General features: G+C 64.4%; 1 protein-coding gene across 1 annotated transcript in view; it reads left to right on the top strand.

Moving 5' to 3' along the window:
• Positions 1-809: 809 nt before the first annotated feature.
• The window catches only part of ADGRD1 (adhesion G protein-coupled receptor D1), a gene marked incomplete at both ends in the record, with an annotated part of 33,365 nt that continues 13,277 nt past the window's right edge, over positions 810-20,897 (top strand). Inside the window, 14 exons of the mRNA XM_084253160.1 lie at positions 810-889; positions 1,477-1,532; positions 2,380-2,463; positions 4,030-4,125; positions 5,446-5,568; positions 6,184-6,363; positions 10,151-10,405; positions 12,944-13,008; positions 13,486-13,641; positions 15,959-16,018; positions 17,558-17,675; positions 18,226-18,339; positions 18,493-18,568; positions 19,613-19,754. Coding sequence (XP_084109286.1) covers positions 810-889; positions 1,477-1,532; positions 2,380-2,463; positions 4,030-4,125; positions 5,446-5,568; positions 6,184-6,363; positions 10,151-10,405; positions 12,944-13,008; positions 13,486-13,641; positions 15,959-16,018; positions 17,558-17,675; positions 18,226-18,339; positions 18,493-18,568; positions 19,613-19,754 — 1,605 coding nt within the window. The remainder of the gene's footprint in view (positions 890-1,476; positions 1,533-2,379; positions 2,464-4,029; positions 4,126-5,445; positions 5,569-6,183; positions 6,364-10,150; positions 10,406-12,943; positions 13,009-13,485; positions 13,642-15,958; positions 16,019-17,557; positions 17,676-18,225; positions 18,340-18,492; positions 18,569-19,612; positions 19,755-20,897) is intronic.

The following is a 20,897-nucleotide window of genomic DNA, read 5'->3' as shown; positions in this document are numbered from 1 at the left end:
CGGCCAGCGCCTGCTTCTGCGGGTGGTTCTCAGCCGTGCGCTGGCGCCTGGGGCTCCCGCTGCCCTGGACGGGGCCTTCGTCCTGGGGCTGTGTGGTAGCAGGAGGGCAGAGGCGCCCCCATTCACAGCTGGCGAAGGGGAGGGGAGCGGGGCTGGCAGAGTCTGCATCCCCCCAGTCACCTTCGTGCCCTGGGTGGCCCCTGCCGGCCCTGTCCCCCAGAGGATGCAGGACGCGCGATGGGACACCAGCCCGGGGTGGGCAGTGCCGGTCGCTAAACAGCCCCACAGTGAGTGGCTTCCGTGGCGTCGCTGCCAGGGGTCCCCGGGGCGCCTGGCCCAGGGCGAGCACCCCATCCCCCCGCCGGCCTGCGCCCAGGGCGTGACGGGCACGCGGGGCACCGAGCAGGTGGGCAGCCTCCACTCCCCGGGGCGGACGGGCTGGCGGGGAGTGGACGTGGGCAGGCCCGCACCAGGCGGGGTCCTCGGGCAGCGGTAGAGGCTCTGTTGTGCCTCCTGCTCTGGCTCCGCCTACACGGCCTGGAGGGCTGCAAAGCTGGACGTCTGAGGGGCACGCTGGGCACGCCCGCCTGCTAACTTGCACACTCACGTGTGCAGGGGCTGTCTGGGTGTGGCTGTGGCACAACAGCTGACTGCACGCGTCCACGGGAGAATCACCGTGGGGACGGGCGGCATTCCAGGGCCGGGCCCGGGCGCCCGCGGGCTGAGACCCCTGGCCTTGCAGTGGGTGGCCCAGAGCCCAGGCTGGCAGGTGGGCGCGGGGGCGAGGGCGCTGCCCACACGGTCCCGACATGGCCCTCCAGCGGCAGGACGGCAGGAGGGGCTGGGAGGAGCCCCGGAAGGAGGAGGCGGAGGGCTTGGCGGCGTCTTTGTGAGTGTCCACGGCCCCGCCTCTCAGCGTCCAGCCTGACTGACCACCCCCGCCGCGGGAGGGATGGTTCTCCCAGAGCCACTGCGGCGTGGGGCGGGCGGCAGGGGGCGTGGGGGCGGGGGGCACCACTGGTTCGGCTGGGCCTGGTGCTCCACCCGGAGGAAGCCCCCCCCCACCCCCTGCAGACCCCAGTCCTAGTGCTCACCCCGTGGGGGCCGCGCCCAGATCTCGGCGGCCGCCTCTGGGAAGATGGCAGCGGGGAGCGCGTCACCGCCGAAGGCTGGGGGGCCGTGTCAGGGAGTCGGAAACGACTGGGTGTGAAGGACGCAGGGATGAGGGGTCGGGACCAGACTCGGGGTCCTGGAGCCCCGTGCCTGAGACTAGCTACCGGCCTGTCTCCTGCCGTTGAGTCACGCTCACGGCGATGGCGCCGGCTGCAGCAGGACACATGCGTCCCTCGAGCGCACACAGGCCAGGACGCGGCCAGTGGGCAGTGAGGCTGGGAGGATGCACGCCCGGTGCGGCCCGCCCCCCCCAAAGCCCCCCATGTGCCAAAGCCCCCCAACAGCTCTGGTCTTCCTCCTCAGGCCACCAGCCGCTCCGGGCCGGCCGGGACGTGCTGCCCAGCCTGGCGCCAACGGGCGTGCGTCCACTGCTGGTTTTCTCTGGTTAGGAGGTGTCGCCTGTTCTGTTGGCGCGTGCGCCCCTGGAGGAGACGCACCCCCGTCTTTGGTCTCCTGCGAGCTCTTTGCAGCCTGCTGTGCCCTGAGCCAATTCGGACGCCTCGCGGCCTCCGCGGCTCCTGCTGTGCGTGGCAGCCCCGCGCCCGCTCTCCTCCCCAGGGCGATCTTGTAACTGGGGCTGAAGCCAAAGACGGTTACAGGGCAGGGGGAGGGGCACCCCAGAACCCCCCAAAAAGCCAGTTTACAGCTCTAAATAAGTTCTGTCATCCGCCACTCAAGACAAAACATGCTCAGTGCGTGTGCGAGGCCTTGAACGGAGAGGAGCTGCAGCACAACGGGCGTGCGGCAGAGACGGGGAGGGACACGGTTTCCAAATCCAGCCCCGAAGTCTCCCGTCCCCCGTGCGTGGACGCCCAGCCTGACATGGGCGGCAAAGCAGGGCCGCTGAGGCCCGAGCGCTGCCCCCGGCAAAGGCCCCTCTGGGGGGGGCCGCAGGAAAGGGGCAGAGGGCCCCGGCGGGGCTGGGAGGAAAGGAGCAAGATGAAGACCCAGATCAGCGCTGCCGGGGTCACCTCCACGGGCCTCCCCCCGTCTGCTTCGCTGGTCCAGGACCAAGACCTGCTCCCTGGCCTCCCCCAGGCTCCGCCTGCGTCCCCTGCTCCTCCTGCCCTCGGCCCCCTTCAGGCTCCTCTCTGGCTTCCCGCCCTCCAGCTCCACCCTCCTGGGGTGGGGCAGGGGACCTGGAACCTCCCCTCGTCCTGGGGACCACCCACTTACAATTTAACATTTTTATTCTTTTTCCCCAAGGGTTTGAGGTCTTGGCTTCGGCCTCCCACTACTGGCCGCTGGAAAACGTGGACGGGATCCATGAGCTTCAGGACACAACTGGAGGTAGCGGGCGGCGGGGGCCGAGGCCGCAGCTGGGGCTGGGCGCAGGGTGGGGCCGCAGCTGGGTCCTGCGCCCGCAGCTGCCCGTCAGGGGCGCGTCCGAAGTATCTCACCAGGACGGGCCTCCCACACAGGGAGGGTGGGTGTGGCTCCGGGCCTTCCGGGGCGTGCTCGGCCCAGCAGCCTTTGGCAGAGGCAGGGTTCTGCGGCACGGGTGGGCCGACCTGTGACTGCAGGTGCACCATTTCCGGGGGGGGGGGGCCTGGCTCCACTCCCGCCCACGGCCGCTGGCACCCATGCTCCCACCAGCTGCCCCGCTTCACACCTCACTCTCCCCACCAGCAGGGCCTGCGGCCACTTCAATCTGCATTTCCTGTGACCCCTGGCGTGAGAGACAGCTGATGCCAACATCGGCATTTACAGCCGGCGCGTGCTCCAAGCTCAGCTGTCTCGACCGCCATGGAGTCTTAAAAAAGACCCACAGGGCTGACGGCGGCTTCCACAGCAGCTGCTGGGGTCCTTCTGCCCCGACCCCGCGTGCTGCCACAGGCCCCCCTGAGTGCTGTGAGTCGAGAAGTGTCCGTGTCGCTGCGTCCCCCGTGGGCTGGTCACCGGGCAGCCGAGCTTCTCTCCCCGGGACCAAAAGGCCCCTGTGGGGCCTCGGCCGCAGCCAGCTCAGGCCCATAAATGGCCTCCCTGGTTATGACCCGGTTGCTTTTCTTGGGGCCTTTGTTTTCGAGCCTTTGGAATGATCCTCCTTCGAGGGGAGACGCCTGCGGGAGAGCTCGCTGCCCAGGGCCAGCAGCTGGACTGTGGCTGTCTGGGGAGCAAGAGCCCGATGAACCATCGGTGTATCCCCCCTCCCGCCCTGAGCCCAGCTCGCTCCTGTAGAGTAAATCAGCACTTGCTGGTGTTTTGGCACGCGCCACCTGGGGGCTCTCTTCCCGTAGTTACTGGGGCACAACTGCGTTGCGGCTGAACCTCGCTCACCAAACACGCCGACTTCCCGTGACGCTCGCAGCGCAGCCTGCCCCGCGTGGCCAGCGATGGGCCCTGCGCCCCTCTGTTCCCGGGGGGCGTCCCTCCGGCCGGGCTCTGCCGCACGGCTCGGCCCGAGACCGGCTCCCTCAGGAAGACGGAGACTGGACCCCGTCGGCCCGCGCTGCGGGGAAGCCCGACGGCCGGGGAGTCATTTCCCGCGTGTCAGCTTCGTTATTTGTTGCCAAAGCCTCTGTCGCACGTCCGTCTGTGTCCGCGTCACACGGTGTCTCGTGCCTGCTCCATCCGTCCTCGGGACGCGTCCAGCCTCCCGCGGGGCCCCTCAGGGCCGCAGCACATCTCTCAGCTCAGTGTGCGGGCAGGGGTCGGCACAGGGGGCGCCTTCGGGGCCAGCCCCTAGTCTCGCCGCTCTGGGCCAGGGCCGGGCGAGCTATGATGGGCTGAGCCAACACGAGGGTGGGGTGCGGGGGCGCCGCCGGCGAGGGGCCGCACACGCTCAGTGGAGAGATGTGCGGGCGTCTGTGTGTTGTCTCACTCACGTGTCCCGCTTTCTCTTGTCGTTTCACCCAGTGTCACGAACCCACCACCTCACTGTGCTCCCTCCCCATAACTCCACCTTTGCCCTGGCCGGCGGCTCTGCCTACTCAAACCTCTCTGCAACTGTCGGTGAGCACCGCCCCTGCTCCGCCTCGGCCGCTGTGGCCGCCCCGCCCAGGCCGGTCGGGTGGGTTCCGTGTGAGCTCACGGGAGCTGGGCCGCAGCGAGCCAGTCCAGGAAGGGGCAAGGCCCGGGGCTAGGGGACTGCCCGGGGCTCGCTCCAGACGCGGCCCCGGAGCCGCCCGGCGGAGGTGGACACGCGACCCGGCCAGCTGCTTGCCTGCAGAACCAGACGGACAGCAGCGCGCCCCGGGCTGGAAATAGCAGTTGTTTGGATTTTAGAGCGGATGCTACTCTAGGGGAGGACAGCGTGCCCTCTTGGTGGAAAACTGAGGTTATTTCAAAACACCTCGTCAGAGCTATGGTTTCTCACAGACCCGGAAACCTGCATTTCTTCTGTGGCTGGGATTTATTTAAACCGTGGAAGCTGGTTTGTACCAGACACTCCCAGAGTCACTTAGCACCTCCCAGAGTCCCGTGGCGCCCTGCTCACTTCAGAGCAAGAAGGTGGGGCCTCCCTTTTGGGGTGGGGGTGGGGAGGGGGCCGGGCCTGGGGGTCGCCGGGAGGCAGCTCAGCTCCTCCAGCCGGGCCTTTGCCCTCCCAGGCAGCCTGGCGTGGGTCTGACCTGTCTGTTCAGTTGGGCAAAAGTGAGGGGCCCGAGACGGCGAGGATCGGGGCCCACCTTGGCTCTCCAGTGACTGAACCGGGGGCCTGGGCTGGGGTCTCAGGCCAGGGTCCGGGCCAGCAGCACATGGCAGAGGATGTAGCTGGCGACTGGCCCCAGGGGACACACGTGTTCTGTGGCCTTCACTTCACAGTCCGCTCTTGTCTGTGCTGTGAGCCACTGGCCAGCTCTCCGCCATCACCGCTGCCCGTGGGCAGGAGGGCTGCAGGCCGGGCTGTGTGGACCTTCCCTGCGCTCCCTGCTGGAGGCGGAGGGCAGCCCTGCAGAGTTGCGGCCCCACATCTCGGGGTGCTCGGGGCGGGTTCCCGCTCAGACACGCGCCCACCTCCCTGGAGCGTGATGGCCGCGGGCTCCGAGGCGGGAGGCGTGGAGTCGGGGGGGAGAGGTGGTCGGCCCCTGGGGAGGCCACTGCCCCGGACCCAGAATCCCCCACAGGGACCAGGTCATGGCGCCTCCCCTGCCGCCCAGCACTCAGGCGAGCACGTCGTCTATGACTCGGCGTGAAGGGCTGTCGCACCTGACGCTTCACCACGGCACCCCCACGCCCGCGGCCCGAGCCGGCGCCTGTGCACCCCGGGGAGCGGAGCGCGAGTCCCCCCAGCGTGGCCGCCTGCTAACGTGTGCTCTCGGCTCTCCCTGCCAGACATCGTGGAGGGGAAGGTGGACAAGGGCATCTACCTCCAGGAGGAGAAGAGGCTGACGCTGCTCTACTATGGCCGCTACAAGACGTCCTGCATCAGCAACCCCGCCCGCTGCGGGCCCCACGGTGAGCAGCTCCCGGCGCCTCTGGTCAGGGGCTCGGCCCTGGGGTGCAGGTGTGGGGGCCTCCCCCAACCTGCGGCAGGGCCCCAGACTCGGGGTCAGACAGCTGACCGTGTAAGCACCAACCTCCATGGGGGCGTGTGGGCTTCAGTGTGCGCAGCAGTGAGGCCGGGCCCAGAGGGGCCCATGCGACCGGAGCGGGAGCAGAATGGAGACATCAGACCTCCCGCAGGCCGAGTCGGGGCCCCTGAGGCCCAGCCGAGTGGCCAGTGCGGCTGCCACGCAGGGAGAGCCCTGGGGCTCTCCACCACCAGAGCTGAGCTCCAGGCTGGGACGTGCGGCCTGAGCCGATGTCTGCGCCTGAGGTCAGAGTTGACCTCGCGCCTCAGACCGGGCTCCAGGAAACTCCTCTGCGCCAGCGTCTTGTGATTTTCTGCATGGTGGGTGATAACAGGCGCCAGGGAAAGGCGAGGGCACCTTTAGGACGCACAGGAAAGAGCCTGGAGCTCGGCGGGCCCATGAGTGTGGCTGGGCCGCTGGCTGGGGGCGTGCGCACCCGAGAGCAGGGCATGCGGCTGCCCCTCTGCACGTCAGCAGTGACCATGCCTTCCTCCCTCAGGCGTCACCTTCTCCTTCTTCTGGAAGACACAAGGGGGACATTCAAGGCCTGCCCCATTGGCCTACGGGGGACAGGTCATTTCCGACGGCTTCAAAGTCTGCTCCAGCGGCGGCCGGGGCTCGGTGGAGGTGTACACGCGGGAGAACTCCCGGACATGGGGGGCCACCTTCAGCCCGCCAGGTAGGGGCCTCTGCGGGGGGGGGACTGCTGATGGGGGACCACCAGCCCCCAGCTGGGGGCCTCCGCGGAGCTCCCTGCCCTCGGGACCCCCAGAGGGCTTGCCCTGGCCCTGGCCCATGCTCCCACTTCAGGGGCAGCAGGGCAGGGGCTGTGACTCCCTGGCCCCGGCCCTCCGGCCCGAGCCAGCCTGCACCACGCAGGTCCCTGAGGCACAGCCTGGGGTGGCAGGCCTCCGGGGTGGCCATGCTGGACACGGCTAATGGGCTGCAGCAGGATGGGGCTCGAATGGGGGTGCCCCTCCTCCCCGCACCTCCTGTCCTTGCCAACTCCTCCTCCTCCCCTCTGTGGTGCACAACTCGAAGATGTTTGAGACACGACATGAGAAAGCTTCCGGGCAAGGAGGTGGGGCAGCCGGGCTGGAGGAGGCCGGGTACGGTGCGGGGGTGCTGGGCCTGGAGGAGGGGGTGGAGGGCTGGCTTGGCAGGAGCTCTGAGGACCCCTCTCTCCTGATCACCTCTGGTGTGAGGTCAGAGGTGATGGGTAGGCGGTGGGGAGAGAGTGGAAGCGGAGCCTGGAGAAGGGGGCGGCAGAGAAATGTATTGGGGTAGCACTGAGGCCCCTTCGGGCTGGAGGCAGAGGGCAGCGGGCGGTGCAGGGCCGATGGAGGCCTGGAGCAGCCTCCTCCGGGTGGGACAGGTCCGCGGTGTTTGTTGATGAGGGACTGGAGCCCAAGAGCTGGGTGTTGGCTGCGGGACCTTGGGCCCCTGACGTATCCTCCCATGCCTCAGTTTCCCCCTCACCACGTGGGGCTGTTGGCAGTGCTCCCACAGGAGTCCAGGCGCGTGAGGAGCTGGGCGGGCACCAAATGGCGGTTGAGCCTGGAGGTGTGTGGGTGGCACCATGGGCTCACTGCCCCCCACTCCCCCGGAGAACTCACGTGTCCCCTGCGTCCCTGCCCCACGGACCTGCCTGCCCCGTCCACGGCTCTCAGCTCCTCCTTAAGCGGGGTGGTCTCCGTGCTCGGCTGGCGCGCCACACGGCTCTCTGGAGGCCCGATCTCATTTCCTCTGGATGGGTATCCCGCGAGGATGGGCAGCGCCCATGGCAACCGCCTCGCTGCTTCCAGAGGGGCCTGCAACAGTCACCTCACCTCCTCGCCAACAGTTGTTCTTTCCTCTTTCCCGCAGTAACCACTCGAGCAGGTCCCAGCTGGTTGCATTCTTAACATTAGCTGCTGATCAGCTCCTGAATTGAAGATGTCTCCTCCACCCCATAGGTCGTCTTTATTTTGTTCATTCTTTCTTTCGGTGTGTAGAAGCTTTTTGGTGAGATGTAGTATTGCTCACTAATTTTTGAATTTTTCCTTGTGCTTTTGATGTGATATCAAAAAAACTCATTGCCATGACAATTAGTTGGGTTTATTTCTTGACAATTGCCATGACAATTAGTGGTTTTATTTCTTGACTCTCAGTTCTGTTCTATTCATCGATGTGTCTGTTTTTATGCCAGCACCATACTGTTTTGATTACCACAGGTTTGTAGTATAGTTTGAAGCTAGGAAGGGTGATGCCTCCAGCTTTGTTCTTTCTTGGGATTGCTCTGGCTGTGGGGCTCTCTTCGTGTTCCACGTAAACTCTGGGATTGTTTTTCTTCCTGTGATACATCAGCGTCTTGTAATTTTCAGTGTTTAGATCTTCCACATCGTTGGTTAAATTTTTCCTAAGCATTTGATAATTTTTGACGCTCTCATGAATGGGCTGTTTTCTTAGTTTCATTTTTTTTGGTTTCTTTTTAAGATATCTCATTGTTAGTGATTCCAGGCAAAACCACAGGGAATGGACACTGATTCTGGGTGAAACAGAGGCACACCCAAGCTATTGGGGGGGGAAATCCACTCCAGGGGTTCTTGCCGCCAACACGCATAAAGGCACAGCAGTCACGCTCCAGTGTGTGCCGAGGTCTTTAACTGGTGAAAGGGCAAGAGAGAGAAAAGGTTTAGGGGAGAGAAGGATTTGAAAATACAGATTTCCAGTCGCTCCAAAATCATCCACCCCTCATGGGCCAAAGTTCAGTCAAACAGGCAGGCCCAGAGCCAATGGCCCTGGTCCAGAGGCACAGCTGCCCAGAGGCTGAGCCCAAGGCCTCTCCCAGCAGGAACCACACGCAACGGGTTAGGCAGGCCCCAGGGAGCTTAGAGCCAAAATGTACCTCCCAAGCCAAACAGAGGGCCATGCCGGCGGCCGCCACCGTCTGCAGAGAGCCAGATCCAAGCACCAAAGCCACGGAGAGCCGTCTCCCCCTCCCCACCCACCACGTGGCTGCGCCCCTCCCCCTCCCTCCCGAAGATTCCCCCCCTCCCCCCCGCCAGAACCTGCTGCCTGCCGTGCTGGGAACTGCGGTGTGGTGGCTGAAGACTGGAGGGGTCCCGGGGGGCCGCCATGCCTGTCCCCTACCAGCCTGGACTGCAGCCGCTCCAGCTGCTCCAGGCTGTGGAGCTGTAGCCACTCCCTGCACGCTGGCTGTGTCCTGACACTGGCTGGACCCCCCGACTTGCCCCAGCAGTGGCTGTGGTGACGTGTCAGCATCTTCTCCAGGCTGCGGCCGCCGTAACCCCAGGCAGGGTCTCTGTATTGAGCTGAATTGTAAGTGGGTGTGAGGTCTGAGTCTAGAGGGGCTGCGTGTGGGTTTCCCGCTGTCCCAGGGCCATTTGACGGAGTTGACTGCTTGCCGGCCTATTCTGGCCTCTCTATTCCTTTCCATTCACCTGTTTGTTCTTTTGTCAGTTCCACACTCTCTTGGTCACTAGCGCTTCATAGCGAGTCCTGCAACTGGGCCGCGTCCGTTCTGATTTTGTCTTCCCTGTAATACCGTTCAGCTATCCTGGGTCCTCGCCCTCGCAATACAAACTTTAGACCCATCCTGCCCAAATGCGGACATCCCCGGCTGGGGCTTTGTCGGAGTCATGTCGGCTCTGCAGATCGAGTCGGGAGAACTGACTTGGCGACAATCTCAAAGCTCCCAGCCCCCGGGCACGGCCATCTCTCCATTTATTCAGCTCTCGTTTAATTGTTCGCCAAAGCCTTGTAGTTGTTTTCATAGGGATCTCACATCTTTTTACTAGAGTAATACCTGAGTTTTAATTTTGGGGGGTGTTCAAGTAAATTTTATGCATTTTAAGTCCAAATGCCACTTGTTTGTTGCAGCCAGATGAGAGAGTGGCCAAGTCTCCTGAATTATTTCTCTTCTCTCCTGCAGCGTGGCTGGGACTGCCTGTTAGTTCCAGAGACTTTTAAAAATAGATCCTCTCAAGTTCTCAACATAAACAGTCATGTCATCTGAGAACAGTTTTATTTCTTCTTTCTAAATCTGTGTAGTGTCTCTCTTTCGGTCGTACTGCACTTTCCGGGACGTCTGGCACCGAGCTGAGAGGGATGGGGGGACCTCTTGCTCTCGCTGCTAGCCGTGCTGGCTTCTGCAGCTGGGCTTGTGGTTGGTGCTTCTATCCTGCTTGCTGCCACATATTCTAATTATCGCTTTTGCCTCTAGCATTTTAATTTGGGCATCCTAATTTAAAATAGTAAAGTGTCTCTTTGAACTGCTTTTGGAATTTCGGGGTGGAAGCATTTTTTTCCCTGTGCTCCAGGGCCCTGAGGAAAGCCAGCTCTGCGTTCGGACGTGTGTTAGGACTTAGCCATGTGGGCGTGACCCGCTGCCTGGAGGAGGGAGGGGGCGGCCGGCAGGGCCACCAGCCCGAGCCCCTCCCACATGCGACCCTTGCTCTCCCCAGGCCCCTACTGGACGCATGTCCTGTTCACGTGGAAGCCCAAGGAGGGCCTGAAAGTGTACGTGAACGGGACCCTGAGCACCTCGGACCCGAGCGGCAGCGTGTCGCGCGTGTACGGCGAGCCCAACGGCAGCCTGGTGGTCGGGTCCGAGCAGGACCAGGCCAAGCGCTACGAGAACGGCGCCTTCGACGAGTTCATCATCTGGGAGCGCGCCCTGACGCCGGACGAGGTCGCCATGTACTTCACCGCAGCCGTCGGTTAGTGGGGGCGTGGGTGCCCCAAGTCCCGCCTGTCCCCGCCCATCACCCCCCACCCCGGTACTCAGCACCGTGGTCCCAGGCAGGTGCCGGGGAGCCCAACCCTGTTCCCAGAACGCCCCTGGAGAGCTGGCAGGGACGGCAACCCCACCGCCGTGTGAGGTGTGTGGCGGCTGCGGGCGTGCCGGGCAGCACCGGGCGGGGCGCTTGGCCGCAGGTGCGTCCTATTGCTCGTCCCCAGGCCAGACTTGCCCCCAGGAGGCGCCCCGTGCTCAGGGCGGGCCTGTGGCACTGGCCGCCTTGGGCCCGGGCTTGGGAGTCTTTCCCTTTCACGATACCAGATCCTTAGCTCAGCCACCCCGGTGCGTGCAACCCCGCGGCCCTGACCCCACCCGCGCACCCTGCGGATCACCCGTGCCCGCGGCACTGCCTGCCCCACTGCCCGCTGGGCCTGCGAGCATGTCCTGTCTGTGGCTTGCTCCTCTGGACACCCCACCAACGTGGGGGCCCTCACACGGGCCCTGAGGTCAGTCTCTCCCCATCAGTGCTCTCCGCTGACCACGTGAAGCAGCCGCCCGGCATGTGTGAGGGTGGATGGCTCGGGGGGTGGGGGCAGGTGCCTCTCAGCCGCCTTTAGGCCTGGTCCTCTTTCCTCCTGCAGTTCTGCTTTCAGTCCGCTCGCGTACAGGCGCAGTTTCTCTGTTTTCACATTCGCCTGCCGAGAAGACAGGCCTGTGTGGAGGAGCCCGCCGGGGCGGTTCTGGCACTGAGGCCCTGGCGCTGAGGTTCTGGCGCTGAGGCCCTACAGTCACCATTTCCGCGTCCGAGAGCCACTGAGCTGGGAGGGCGCAGAACGTGCTGCTGGTGGAGCTGGGTCCAGGCCACCCCAGCCTCGCCCAGTGCAGAGAGAAGGAGGCCAAGAAGGACACTGGGCCGGGCCGCAGAGGGGTGCTGTGCAGCCCCCTGTCCCCCCGTCGGTCTCTCCCCGAGGACGCATCCTCATTCACGGAGTGACAGAGGGTGAATGCCATGTCCTTTGAAGGAGGACACCCATCACCGCATTTACCGCCCCGGCCCAGAGGTTTGTCCCTTGGAGAACAAGATGCACCTGAGCTGGGAGGCCCGGGCGAAGCTGCTGCCTCACCACTCACTGATTATCAGCGCCAGGCACAGCAGGCCGGGTCGCCACGGGCAGGCTGCGGGACGTGGAGCGCATGGAGGCCGCTGCCTGAGGCCCTGGCAGGCCTGGGGGCGTCTCACGCCAGCGCCAGGCTAACCAGCACCGGCTGAGGTGTTCAGACAACTGCACTGAAATCTGCTGCCTCGGGCCTCTGGGCCCTGTCGGCGCATCGGGGGCGGAACCAGCCTGTGTCTGCGGAAGACCTCTGCGCTGGGCCTCATGCGGGCTGGGCGCCGAGGCCTGCTCTGGGCCAGCTAGCAGGGGCGCCTCTTCCAAGCCAGTTAACCGGGCAGATGGGCGACCTTTCTCGTCCCCCCAGGGGCAGCGCTGGCCCCTCTGCCCGCCTGTAGACACCCGAGGGAGCTGCAGCGACGCCCGAGCCGTGTGGTGTGGCAGGCGCCTGAGAAGACGAGAGACCCGCATGGACGGTCCCCATCTGGCATCAGGAGGCCTGCAGCAGGCCCGCCAGCACGCAGGCTGCACCTGCCCCCAGCCTCCGTGGCCGTCGCCCGGGCTGCTCTGGTGGCCGGGCTGACTGTCGCCCTTCATCTGTGGCACGCTGGAGCTAAGCGGCGTCTTCGTCACACTGTGGCGCTCGGGAGTGACTGTCACCCCGGCTTGGACACAGAGTGTTGGGGCTCCAGGGGCGACACCCCTGCCTCACACCAGCCACCCAGCCCTGCCCCAACCCAAGGACAGTGACTCCTGCAGTGACGAGGGGTGACAAGAGGCCCTTTCTCAGCTCGTCTAAAGCGCTTGCAGGGGCCTCCCGAGGAGTGGAAGGTCGGGATAGGCCTGCATCACTGGGAACCACCGAGATGAGGTGTGGCTGGGCGGCCACGGAGGGAGGACGCGTCGTGGCTCGGCCCTGGGCCTGGGCGTCCTCGCTGTTCCTCAGCGGCGTCTCAAAGAGAAATGACTGGAAGTGTCAGGGTTCAAGGGCTCAGGGCGACTTCCCCATCACTCTCTGGGCCTGTGGGATGGACACCGGTCCGGGCTGAACACCCACTGCCTCTCTCCACACGGTCCAAGGCCCCCGCAGCCACTCTTTTGGTTTATTACTTATTTGAAATTAGCAAAAGTTGGTATAAAATCGTCTTTCGATGATGATTTGCATGAAGAGTGTTCCACAGCGGTTTAGACTATAAATGGAAAGATAATTGACCTGGGGAATCCACACCACCCGCTCTCTAAGCTGATTTACCGGCCCGTTATCTTCGCGGCCACATTCCCACGTGACCGTTCTCGAGTCTTCCTTGGCGCGTCTGAGCTGGTCAAGTCTGGAATCAGGCAGATCTTCCTCAGGGTGAAAGGTGACCGCGTTTTTGTCCCTAACCGAGCCTTCTCTGTGTCTCCAGGGAAGCACGTCCTGCTGTCTTCCACACCAGCAGGCATCCTCGTGACCCCCACGGCAGACACACCGGTGAGTGGGTGCTTCTGCCATCTTCCCGCGGCCGCCTCACTGCTGGCCGGCCCGCCGGCCCCAGAAACACCACAGCCGCCCGCACTCCCGGGGCGCCTGGGAGACGGAGGCGGAGGAGTTCTGACCACGCTGACTCCCCACGCCCCGCGGTGGCAAGGGCCCGCTCGGCTGCCGTGCTGGCCTCCAGCTGCAGGAGTGAGGGGCACTTCCTGGGATGAGCGTGCAGGGCCCTGAGCCAGCTGGGGGTCACACCCCAGGCTGGTCGCTCTCTGTGTCTTGGCCTGGAGCCAGCCCCACGCACCGAGGGCTGTGTCCCGCGGCGGCAGGAGCGCGGGTGAAACCTTCGCCCACTGTGGCGGGCGAGCGGGCAGAGCTGGCTGCCGCTCTGGGGCTGTGGCCGAGGCCCAGAGGACTCGCTGCACTCTGGGCCGCCCTGGCTTCTTTTTTGGTGGCTCTCACGTGGCTCATTTCTTCCAGATGCCCACCGATGCCTACCACCCCATCATAACCAACCTGACGGAGGAGAGGAAACGCTTCCAGAGCCCCGGAGTTGTGCTCAGTTACCTGCAAAACATGTCCCTCAGCCTCCCCAACAAGTCGCTGTCGGAGGAGACAGCAGCGAACCTTACCGAGGTAACACCCTTGATGCCGTGCCGGCGAGTGGGGCTCAGCCACCAGCCGCCAGGGCCCTCGGGGGGCGCTGGGCCTCGCAGTCAGAAGAACCAGGGACTATACGTGAACGTGTGGGTTCCAGGCTTCTCCTGGACATCCTGGTGAACAGCCCCCGTGGGGGCACCGGTCAGCAGAGTGCATGCGGGCACGTGAGGATGAGAGTGGAGGCCTGAGGGGCTGCCTCAGTGGGCCCAGAATCCGGCAGGGTGGGTGGGAGGTGCTTTCTTTTCAAGCAAGGGGGTTTCCTGTTGCCTCATGGCTCGCCTCTCCCCTCAGGACTCCCACACACGGGGGCCAGAGAAGGTGATGGCTGGCAGGGTCACAACAGGGGGGAGTGGAGACTGCAGCCAACTCGCAGGCACTGGCAGCCCAGAGCCACTTGATCTTAGCCTTTAGGGTTACCTGAGAATCAAAAAGTGGGAAGGGGGAGATTTATTCCTTTCCTAACACAGAAATTTGAAGTGTTTAAATAAAAAAAAATTTGAAAGTGGACAACTAACTTGAATCTAACACCAGTGAAGAGCTGACATCTGTGGGGCAGGCCCAGCCTGTGGCTCGGCGTGAGGCCCCTGCTGCAGGCAGGTGGGGGCGCCTGACCCGGCACCTGCGGAATTGCCCGCAACCCCACACAATCAATCTCATGAGAAGTAGAAATCCTTGGCGTCCACTCCCCAGTGCCCACGATGTCCCGGCTCCTCAGCTCCGGCAGCTGCACAGGAGGCCCCCGGCCCTGCCGGCGCTGACAGGGGCGGCTCACGGCGCCTGGCTCTCGAGCGTGTGGGCTGCAGAGCCAGTGGTGTGAGTGATTCCCAAGACTCCGTACGAAGAAAGAATGCAAAATGAGGAATTGATCATTTTTGTGCTGCTTGTTGACGTGATCATGTTTTAGATCTATCCAGCTAAGTAAAATATGTTTTCAAAATTAATTTCACCTATTTTCCTTGAATATAAAAAATGACAGCTCCTCAGAAATTTAAATTACAAATGTGGCTCCCGTTTCTAATCAACGGATGCGCTCCCGGCTCAACACGCTCTGCCCCAGCCGGGTCTGCGGCCTTGCCTGGCCTGTTGGTCCAGCTTCAGCGGGCGCTGCCCGTCCACCTACGGCCGTCCGCGGCTGCTTTATCACGGCAGGGTGGAGCTGAGCGTTGGGGACAGAGCCCTGTGGCGTGTGAGGCTTAAGCACTTCGCCAGCTGAGAATTTTGGGGGCTGACCTATGCTCTGGGCCCTAAACCTGCCCGCCACACCCACGCCGGCGAGTCCCAGGCCCGAGGCTGATCTGTTCACCTTTAATTTTTAGGCTTTGCGCGTCAGGGTCTTAATCGGATAAACAAGAAAGTGAGGCGTCCTGATGGTGTGTTCCCTGACTATTTAGTGCCTAAAAGTGTGAGGAAGAATGTGATTTTTCTAGCGATGGCAGTTTGGTGGAAACAGGAGATTTAGGTTAAGCTTTAAGTTTAAATCTGGTGGGCCTCCCTGGTGGCGCAGCGGTTGAGCGCTGGGTGGCGAAGCTGCCCGCAGCCTCTGAGGCGCCGGTTCAATCCCCGGCTGCTCCCCGGCCACCGGATGAGGGTCCCACATGGTGCGCAGACCTCTCCTGCCGCCCGCTGCTCCCCTCAGCAGTGTCCTTCGGTCCTTCTGCCTGCTCTGCTCCCCGCTCTGCCTCTGGTGAATCCTCTCACCCTCCCGCGCTTCTGACTGTGCCCAGTGCTTGTATGAATAAATCTTTAAAAAAAAAAAAAAGTTTAAATCTGGTATCTGTGGCAGGAGACAAATAATTAAAAGCCGTGAACACTATAAATAAGTGAAACAGGTAGGGGTAAGGCAATACGGAGTGCTGAGGACTGGGGTGAACTAGGGAATACATGCCCGTCTAAGGGGGGAGCTGGACCCTAAATAACTTTTGCTCTGTAGAGAGGTAATTTCCAATTGACACAAATGGTTTAAGGTCTGCGTGGCTTCCCACGGTGAGGAAGGCGTGTTCAGCGGCTAGGATCTGCTCATCTGGTCATTCACTTAACAGGCGTCTCCCGGGGGCTGTTACCTCTTCCAGGCCCTGTGCTTCAGGCCTCAGCCGCAGCTGAGCAGGGTTCGCGCTGACATCTAAATGCTTGTCACTGGCCTTAAGGGCTGTCACGTGGGACAAGTGGGCCTAGGAAAGGGCTTGGTAAAATGTCGCCTGGCGTGTTAACGTGAGCACTTGGCAGAGGTGGGAAAGCCGGAGGTCTTAGGGCTTTGAAGGGTCCGCACTGAGTGGTGTCGCTTGTCTGCCTCTAGACCTTCCTGAGAGCCGTGGGCGAGGTGCTCCTGCTGCCCAGCTGGACTGACGTGTCAGAGGTAAGGGAACCCGGCTCCCCACAGGCGGGCCTGGAGGGACGCGGTGCCTTCCCCGAGGGGCACCCGTGCAGCCCAGCGCGTCTGCAGGGGAAGCGCCGAGTGCCTGAAACCTGGGGTGACAAACGCGTCTCTCCTTTCTCTTCCGAATAATTTGAAAGGAGACTAGGAGAATTTCCATTTCTTTCTAAAAGTATCTTTATTGATTGTCCTTGTTTAAAAGATAAAACAAGTGAGTACGTTGTGGAGAAGCTGGAACCTGCAGAGTGAAAACACGTCACCTCGGAGTGCCCCGGGATCCTTGGGCGAGGGGTGCGGACGCCGTCCCGGGTCTGTCCGGCCCGGCCTCCGCTCCCTCCGCGCCACGGGGCTGCGTCAGCTCCAGGGCTCTGGGCGTCCTTCTGTGGCATGAGGGCGGCGGCCGCCCCTCAGGTCAGAGGAGCCGCTTCTCCGCCCACGCCCGGTGCTGGCCCTGCCACGGCCTGGGCTGCCGCCTGGACACGCGGCGCCTGAACCCGCCCGGCGGGCAAGGGGAGGAGGCGTCTCAGCCCCTGTCCCGGAAGGCCACAGACCCCGTCCCCGGGAAGGTCGTTCTGCCGAGCCTGATGATGGGGGAGATGTCGCGCTCCCCACCTCTCTCCCCCTTGTTGAGATTGCCCGCGGGCAGGCTTGGCCGCTCCATCCTAAATGGACTCCTTTGCGTGCTCTGCCCCAAAACAGGAATAATCGTGAGACTCTTCAGCCTCAGCGGGCCGAGTGTGCGTCAAGGAGGCGCGCATCGGCCATCACCGGACACGCCCAGCACAGGCCGGCGGCGCACAGCTGCACTGGGCACGGAAGCCGGGCCACAGGGCTGTCCTAACATGGGCATCAGTGCTGTGTCCAGCATTAGGGTTTCTGCGTGTGCGTGTGTGCGTGCAGTGTGTGCACAAGTGTGTGCGGTGCGTGTGCCCGCCTGGTGAGAACGCCGAGGTCTCCCAGCAGCAGACAGATGCTTTTCCGAAAGGCGGGGAGTGGGGCGGGTATGGGGCGGGTACGAGGCGGGGGAGCGGCCTGAGCTCCCGGGGATGGTGCGGTCTGGCCCTGGTGGACGCGTCTGACGAGGGCGTGCCCTGGGGGCCCTGGCTCCTTGGGGGTAGCGTCCCCTGTCGGCCTTGAGGAGCAAGGAGGGGAAAGGAGCCCAGGAGTCTGGCGGACCAGGGTCGGGTGTCGGCCCCTCCAGGGCTCCCGCCCCTCAGGGGGACGGCTGGTGACCTCATCCTGGGGCTGGGCGGGGCCTCTGCTCAGGGTCAGCTGAGCCAGGATGGGTCTCTGAGCCCATGGCCCTCATCTCAGCACGGAGGCCTCGGAGCCGTGCCGGCGATGGCCCAGCCTGGCAGGGCAGGAGCTCAGCGGTCGCCCCTCTGTCTGGAAGTGGGTGGCGTGACCCCTCTTGCAGGTGGGGCTGGCCTCTGGCGGAGGCTGGCGCGAGCACTTCCGTGCGTCTGGGGACTGTCCGTCCGCCTGTCCATGCTCACGCTCCTCCGTGTCCTTTGTTCTCAGGACAGCTCCGTGGTACTGGGCTTGATCGACACGGTGGATGCGGTCATGGGCCACATCTCGTCCAATCTGCACCCCAGCGCGGCCCCAGTGGCCATTGCGGGCCCCTCCTCCATGGCAGGTAGCCCGCCAGGGCAGGCGGGCGGGCGGCCTCGGGTGCATCTTGGGGCACCTGACTCACCCCCACAGAGCTCAGAGACCTCTGCGCCCCCGAAGTGCCCCCTTGCGCAGTCCCCCAGAGAGAAGCAGTAACCCCGGCTCAGTGTGCCAGGCCGACCCCAGACGCAGTGGCCCCCGGAGAGCTGTGGGGCCCGAGGGGCAAGCCCAGGCCTTAGAGGCAGCCGGCGGGGCTGGTCTGCCGGACCCCGTGCCATCCCGGAGCGGCCACAGCCCCTGTCTGGACAGCATGTCCAGTGGAGGGACAGCTCCTGGCCCCGGCTGGTGGCAGTTTGTTGCCAGGACAGCTGCCCCCTGGGCGCCGGCTGTGTGACGAGGCTGCTTCGCTCTCCGGGGCTGTGGGGCAGCCACCCGCGGGGTCCGCCTGCTCATGGTCAGGGCGGGGGTGGCCCGGGGCGGCCAGTGTCACTTCTGCACTGTAGGGAAGGCGGGTGGGGGGGCTGCCTTGCCTCCGCGCGGACGCCCACCCTGCCTTCCTCCTGCTTTGCTCTCAGACTTCTCCGTGGCCCAGCTGCGGCCCAGGACCTTGAACTCCTCCCACTACCGCTTCCCAGCCCGCGGGCAGAGCTACATCGAGATTCCCCACCAGGCCTTCCGCCGCAGCCAAGGTGAGCGCGGTGCCCGGGCCACGCTGGGCACCCCCACCCCCGGCAACCCGGGGGACCCCAGCGTCCTCGGGGCACAGGCCGAGGGCACGCCTGACCCGGTGACTGTCCTGCGGGTCGCTGGAAGGCTGACGGGAGCCCTCTGCTCTCCCCCAGCCTGGACCACCGTCGTGGGCCTCCTCTACCACACGCTGCACCGGTACCTGAGCAACATCCAGCCGGCCAGCACCAAGTGAGGACCCGCCCGCCTCCCGCCACCACAGCCGGGCACGCCGCGGGGCTGAGGGCTCAGGCGCCCACACCCGGACCCTGTCAGAGCGGGAGGGCACTGCCCGTGGAAGGACACGCAGGGCCTCCTGCTTTGGGCGCCGTGTCAGTCCGCCTGTAACCATCATGCTGAGACGCAGTCGAGGGAGCCGCCCGAGCCTCGGTGTCGCGCTGTGGGTGGGAAAACAGCGCTTGCCGGCCGCCAGCTGTGTCGGCCACGCCGGCCTGAGCGGAGGACCAGGGCACTCGGGCTCACAGGACTGAGGGGCAGGAGGGGCCGGCCTCAGGCATGGCTGGATCCAGGAGCCGGGGGCGCCCTGCCGTCCTGTCTCCACCTCTGCTCTCCTTTGCTTGCCTCGTTCCAGGCAGGCCCTCCGGAGGGTGTGGCCAACCCTGGCAGCCTCTGGCCGCCTGGTGGGGTCCTGGGATCTCAGGAGGGGTCTGTTTCCTGAAAGCTCCCGCGCGAGTGCAGGGGGCTGTGGTGGGCCCGTTCTGGCCACGCGCCCGTCCTGATCCCCAAACGTGGTGACCAGAGGACCCTGCTCATGGGACACCCCAGCTTGGGGTTGGGACAACTCACTTGGGGCCCTGGAAAGGGGCTAGATCCCCCCAGGGGCGAGCAGGGAGGGATGCACCCTCCCCTTTCAGGGGGCCCCGGGGAGTGCAGGGGCCAGAGCCCAGGGCTGGGACAGAGAGCACCAAAGTGAGAGCCGAAGGGGCATGTCCCGCAGCGGGCATCTCGGAGGTGAGGCCCTTGTGACGCCCCAGGAGAGCTGCAGAGGCTGCCAGGCCGGCCTGGCCAGGCATAGCGCCTGGCCCAGAGTCGGGTCCCGGGACAGGGCCCGGGCAGACAGACATCTCAGAGTGGGCCTCGGGTCCTCCGTCGGAACCCGGCCGGGCTCTGCCTTCCTGCCCCCGGGGGGCCGGGGTGAGCGCTGGGGGGCTGCGGTCCCGCCACCGGCTGTGCCTCCCGCCTGCTTCACTCTGTTACGCTTCCCTTCTTTCCGAGGATCGCGGAGGCAGCGCGGTACCCGGGCTGCCTGCTGTCTGCCGCCAGCCCCCTGATCTCCCTGGAGGTGTCCCCGCCACCCGTGCTGTCCCAGAACCTGTCGGGCTCGCCGCTCGTCACTGTCCACCTCAGGCACAGACTGGTGAGTGCAGGCGCCACCTCCTCCTGTCTGTGGCGGCTCTGCCTGGGAGACATGCTTGTCCCTGTGGCTGGGGGGCAGGGCGTGGCCCCCGTGGGGGGGTGGCAGGCGTGGCTGGTGTGGACGCTGTGTCAGGGCCTCTGGGCCTCAGGGCCTCAGGTCATGTGTTAGCAGCCGGGGCCGAGGAGCCTGCACAGGTCCCCGGCAGAGGCACCAGCCTCAGTCTCCAGGACGGCCTCAGAGGGGAGGCTTGGTCCTGGGAAGCGCGCGCTGGCCCCGCGGCCCTTGGCTCCTGGCTCTGATGACGGCTTCTCCGGTGTCCACCTTGGTCAGGTCAGACGAGGCTGCACACCCTGGGCTATCAGCCGCGTGCAGGCCTCATCTGGGCTGGGTGGGGGGTGTCCCTGCTCTGCCCCACTGGACACCTGCTGTGCACCAGCCCCGGCCTGTCATCGCAGCACCTGGGAGGACGTGGGTGAGGCAGGCCTGTCCCCATGTTTGCTCCCTGGGGGACGGCCACACCAGCCCCCCAAGTGTCAGGCCAGCACCCAGAGTTTGCCAGTGACTGTGCCTCCGCCCCGCCCCGAGAACCAGGAGGGGGTGTGCGGGCGGCCCTGTACCCCAGCGGGCTCTGGGCGGGGCTGCAGGACCTGCGCTCTCGGGTCCTGGCCGCCTCTGGCTGCACCAGCTCAGGGTCCCTCCCGCAGCCGGCGCCCTGGCCCGGCTCTGCCTCCTGCCTCTGTGAAGGAGGAAGGTGCCAGCTTGGAAACCAGAGAAAAAGAAAGGGTGGATTAAAATGCAATCCCTGTTTAATGGCTGGTTACTGGAGTTATTTTTAAAAAAGAGAGTTTTGAGTAGAGAGCCTCGTCTTGAGGACAGGCGGAGAGGGGTTTTTATCATTCCAGAAGCAGCTGGTAATTGACGCTTGTCTCAGCCGGGCGCTCTCCTGGGTTTTGGGGTTTTTCTTTTGAAGGTTGATTTTACATTTCTGAGGACGCTCTGGAGGCGTGCTTCTTCGAGTTAAAATCATGGGAACTGTCTCTCGTGGAGGCTCTCACCGAGGGGTGGGGGCTCAGGGGCACCCCCTATCGTGGTGGGGGGCAGCCTGGCGCAGAGGCTGCAGCATCTTATTCCAGCAGTGGGAGG

This window comes from Talpa europaea, assembly GCF_964194135.1.
Source record: "Talpa europaea genome assembly, chromosome: 14".
Taxonomy (NCBI): Eukaryota; Metazoa; Chordata; class Mammalia; order Eulipotyphla; family Talpidae; genus Talpa; species Talpa europaea.
This window is presented reverse-complemented; position numbering and strand designations above follow the sequence as displayed.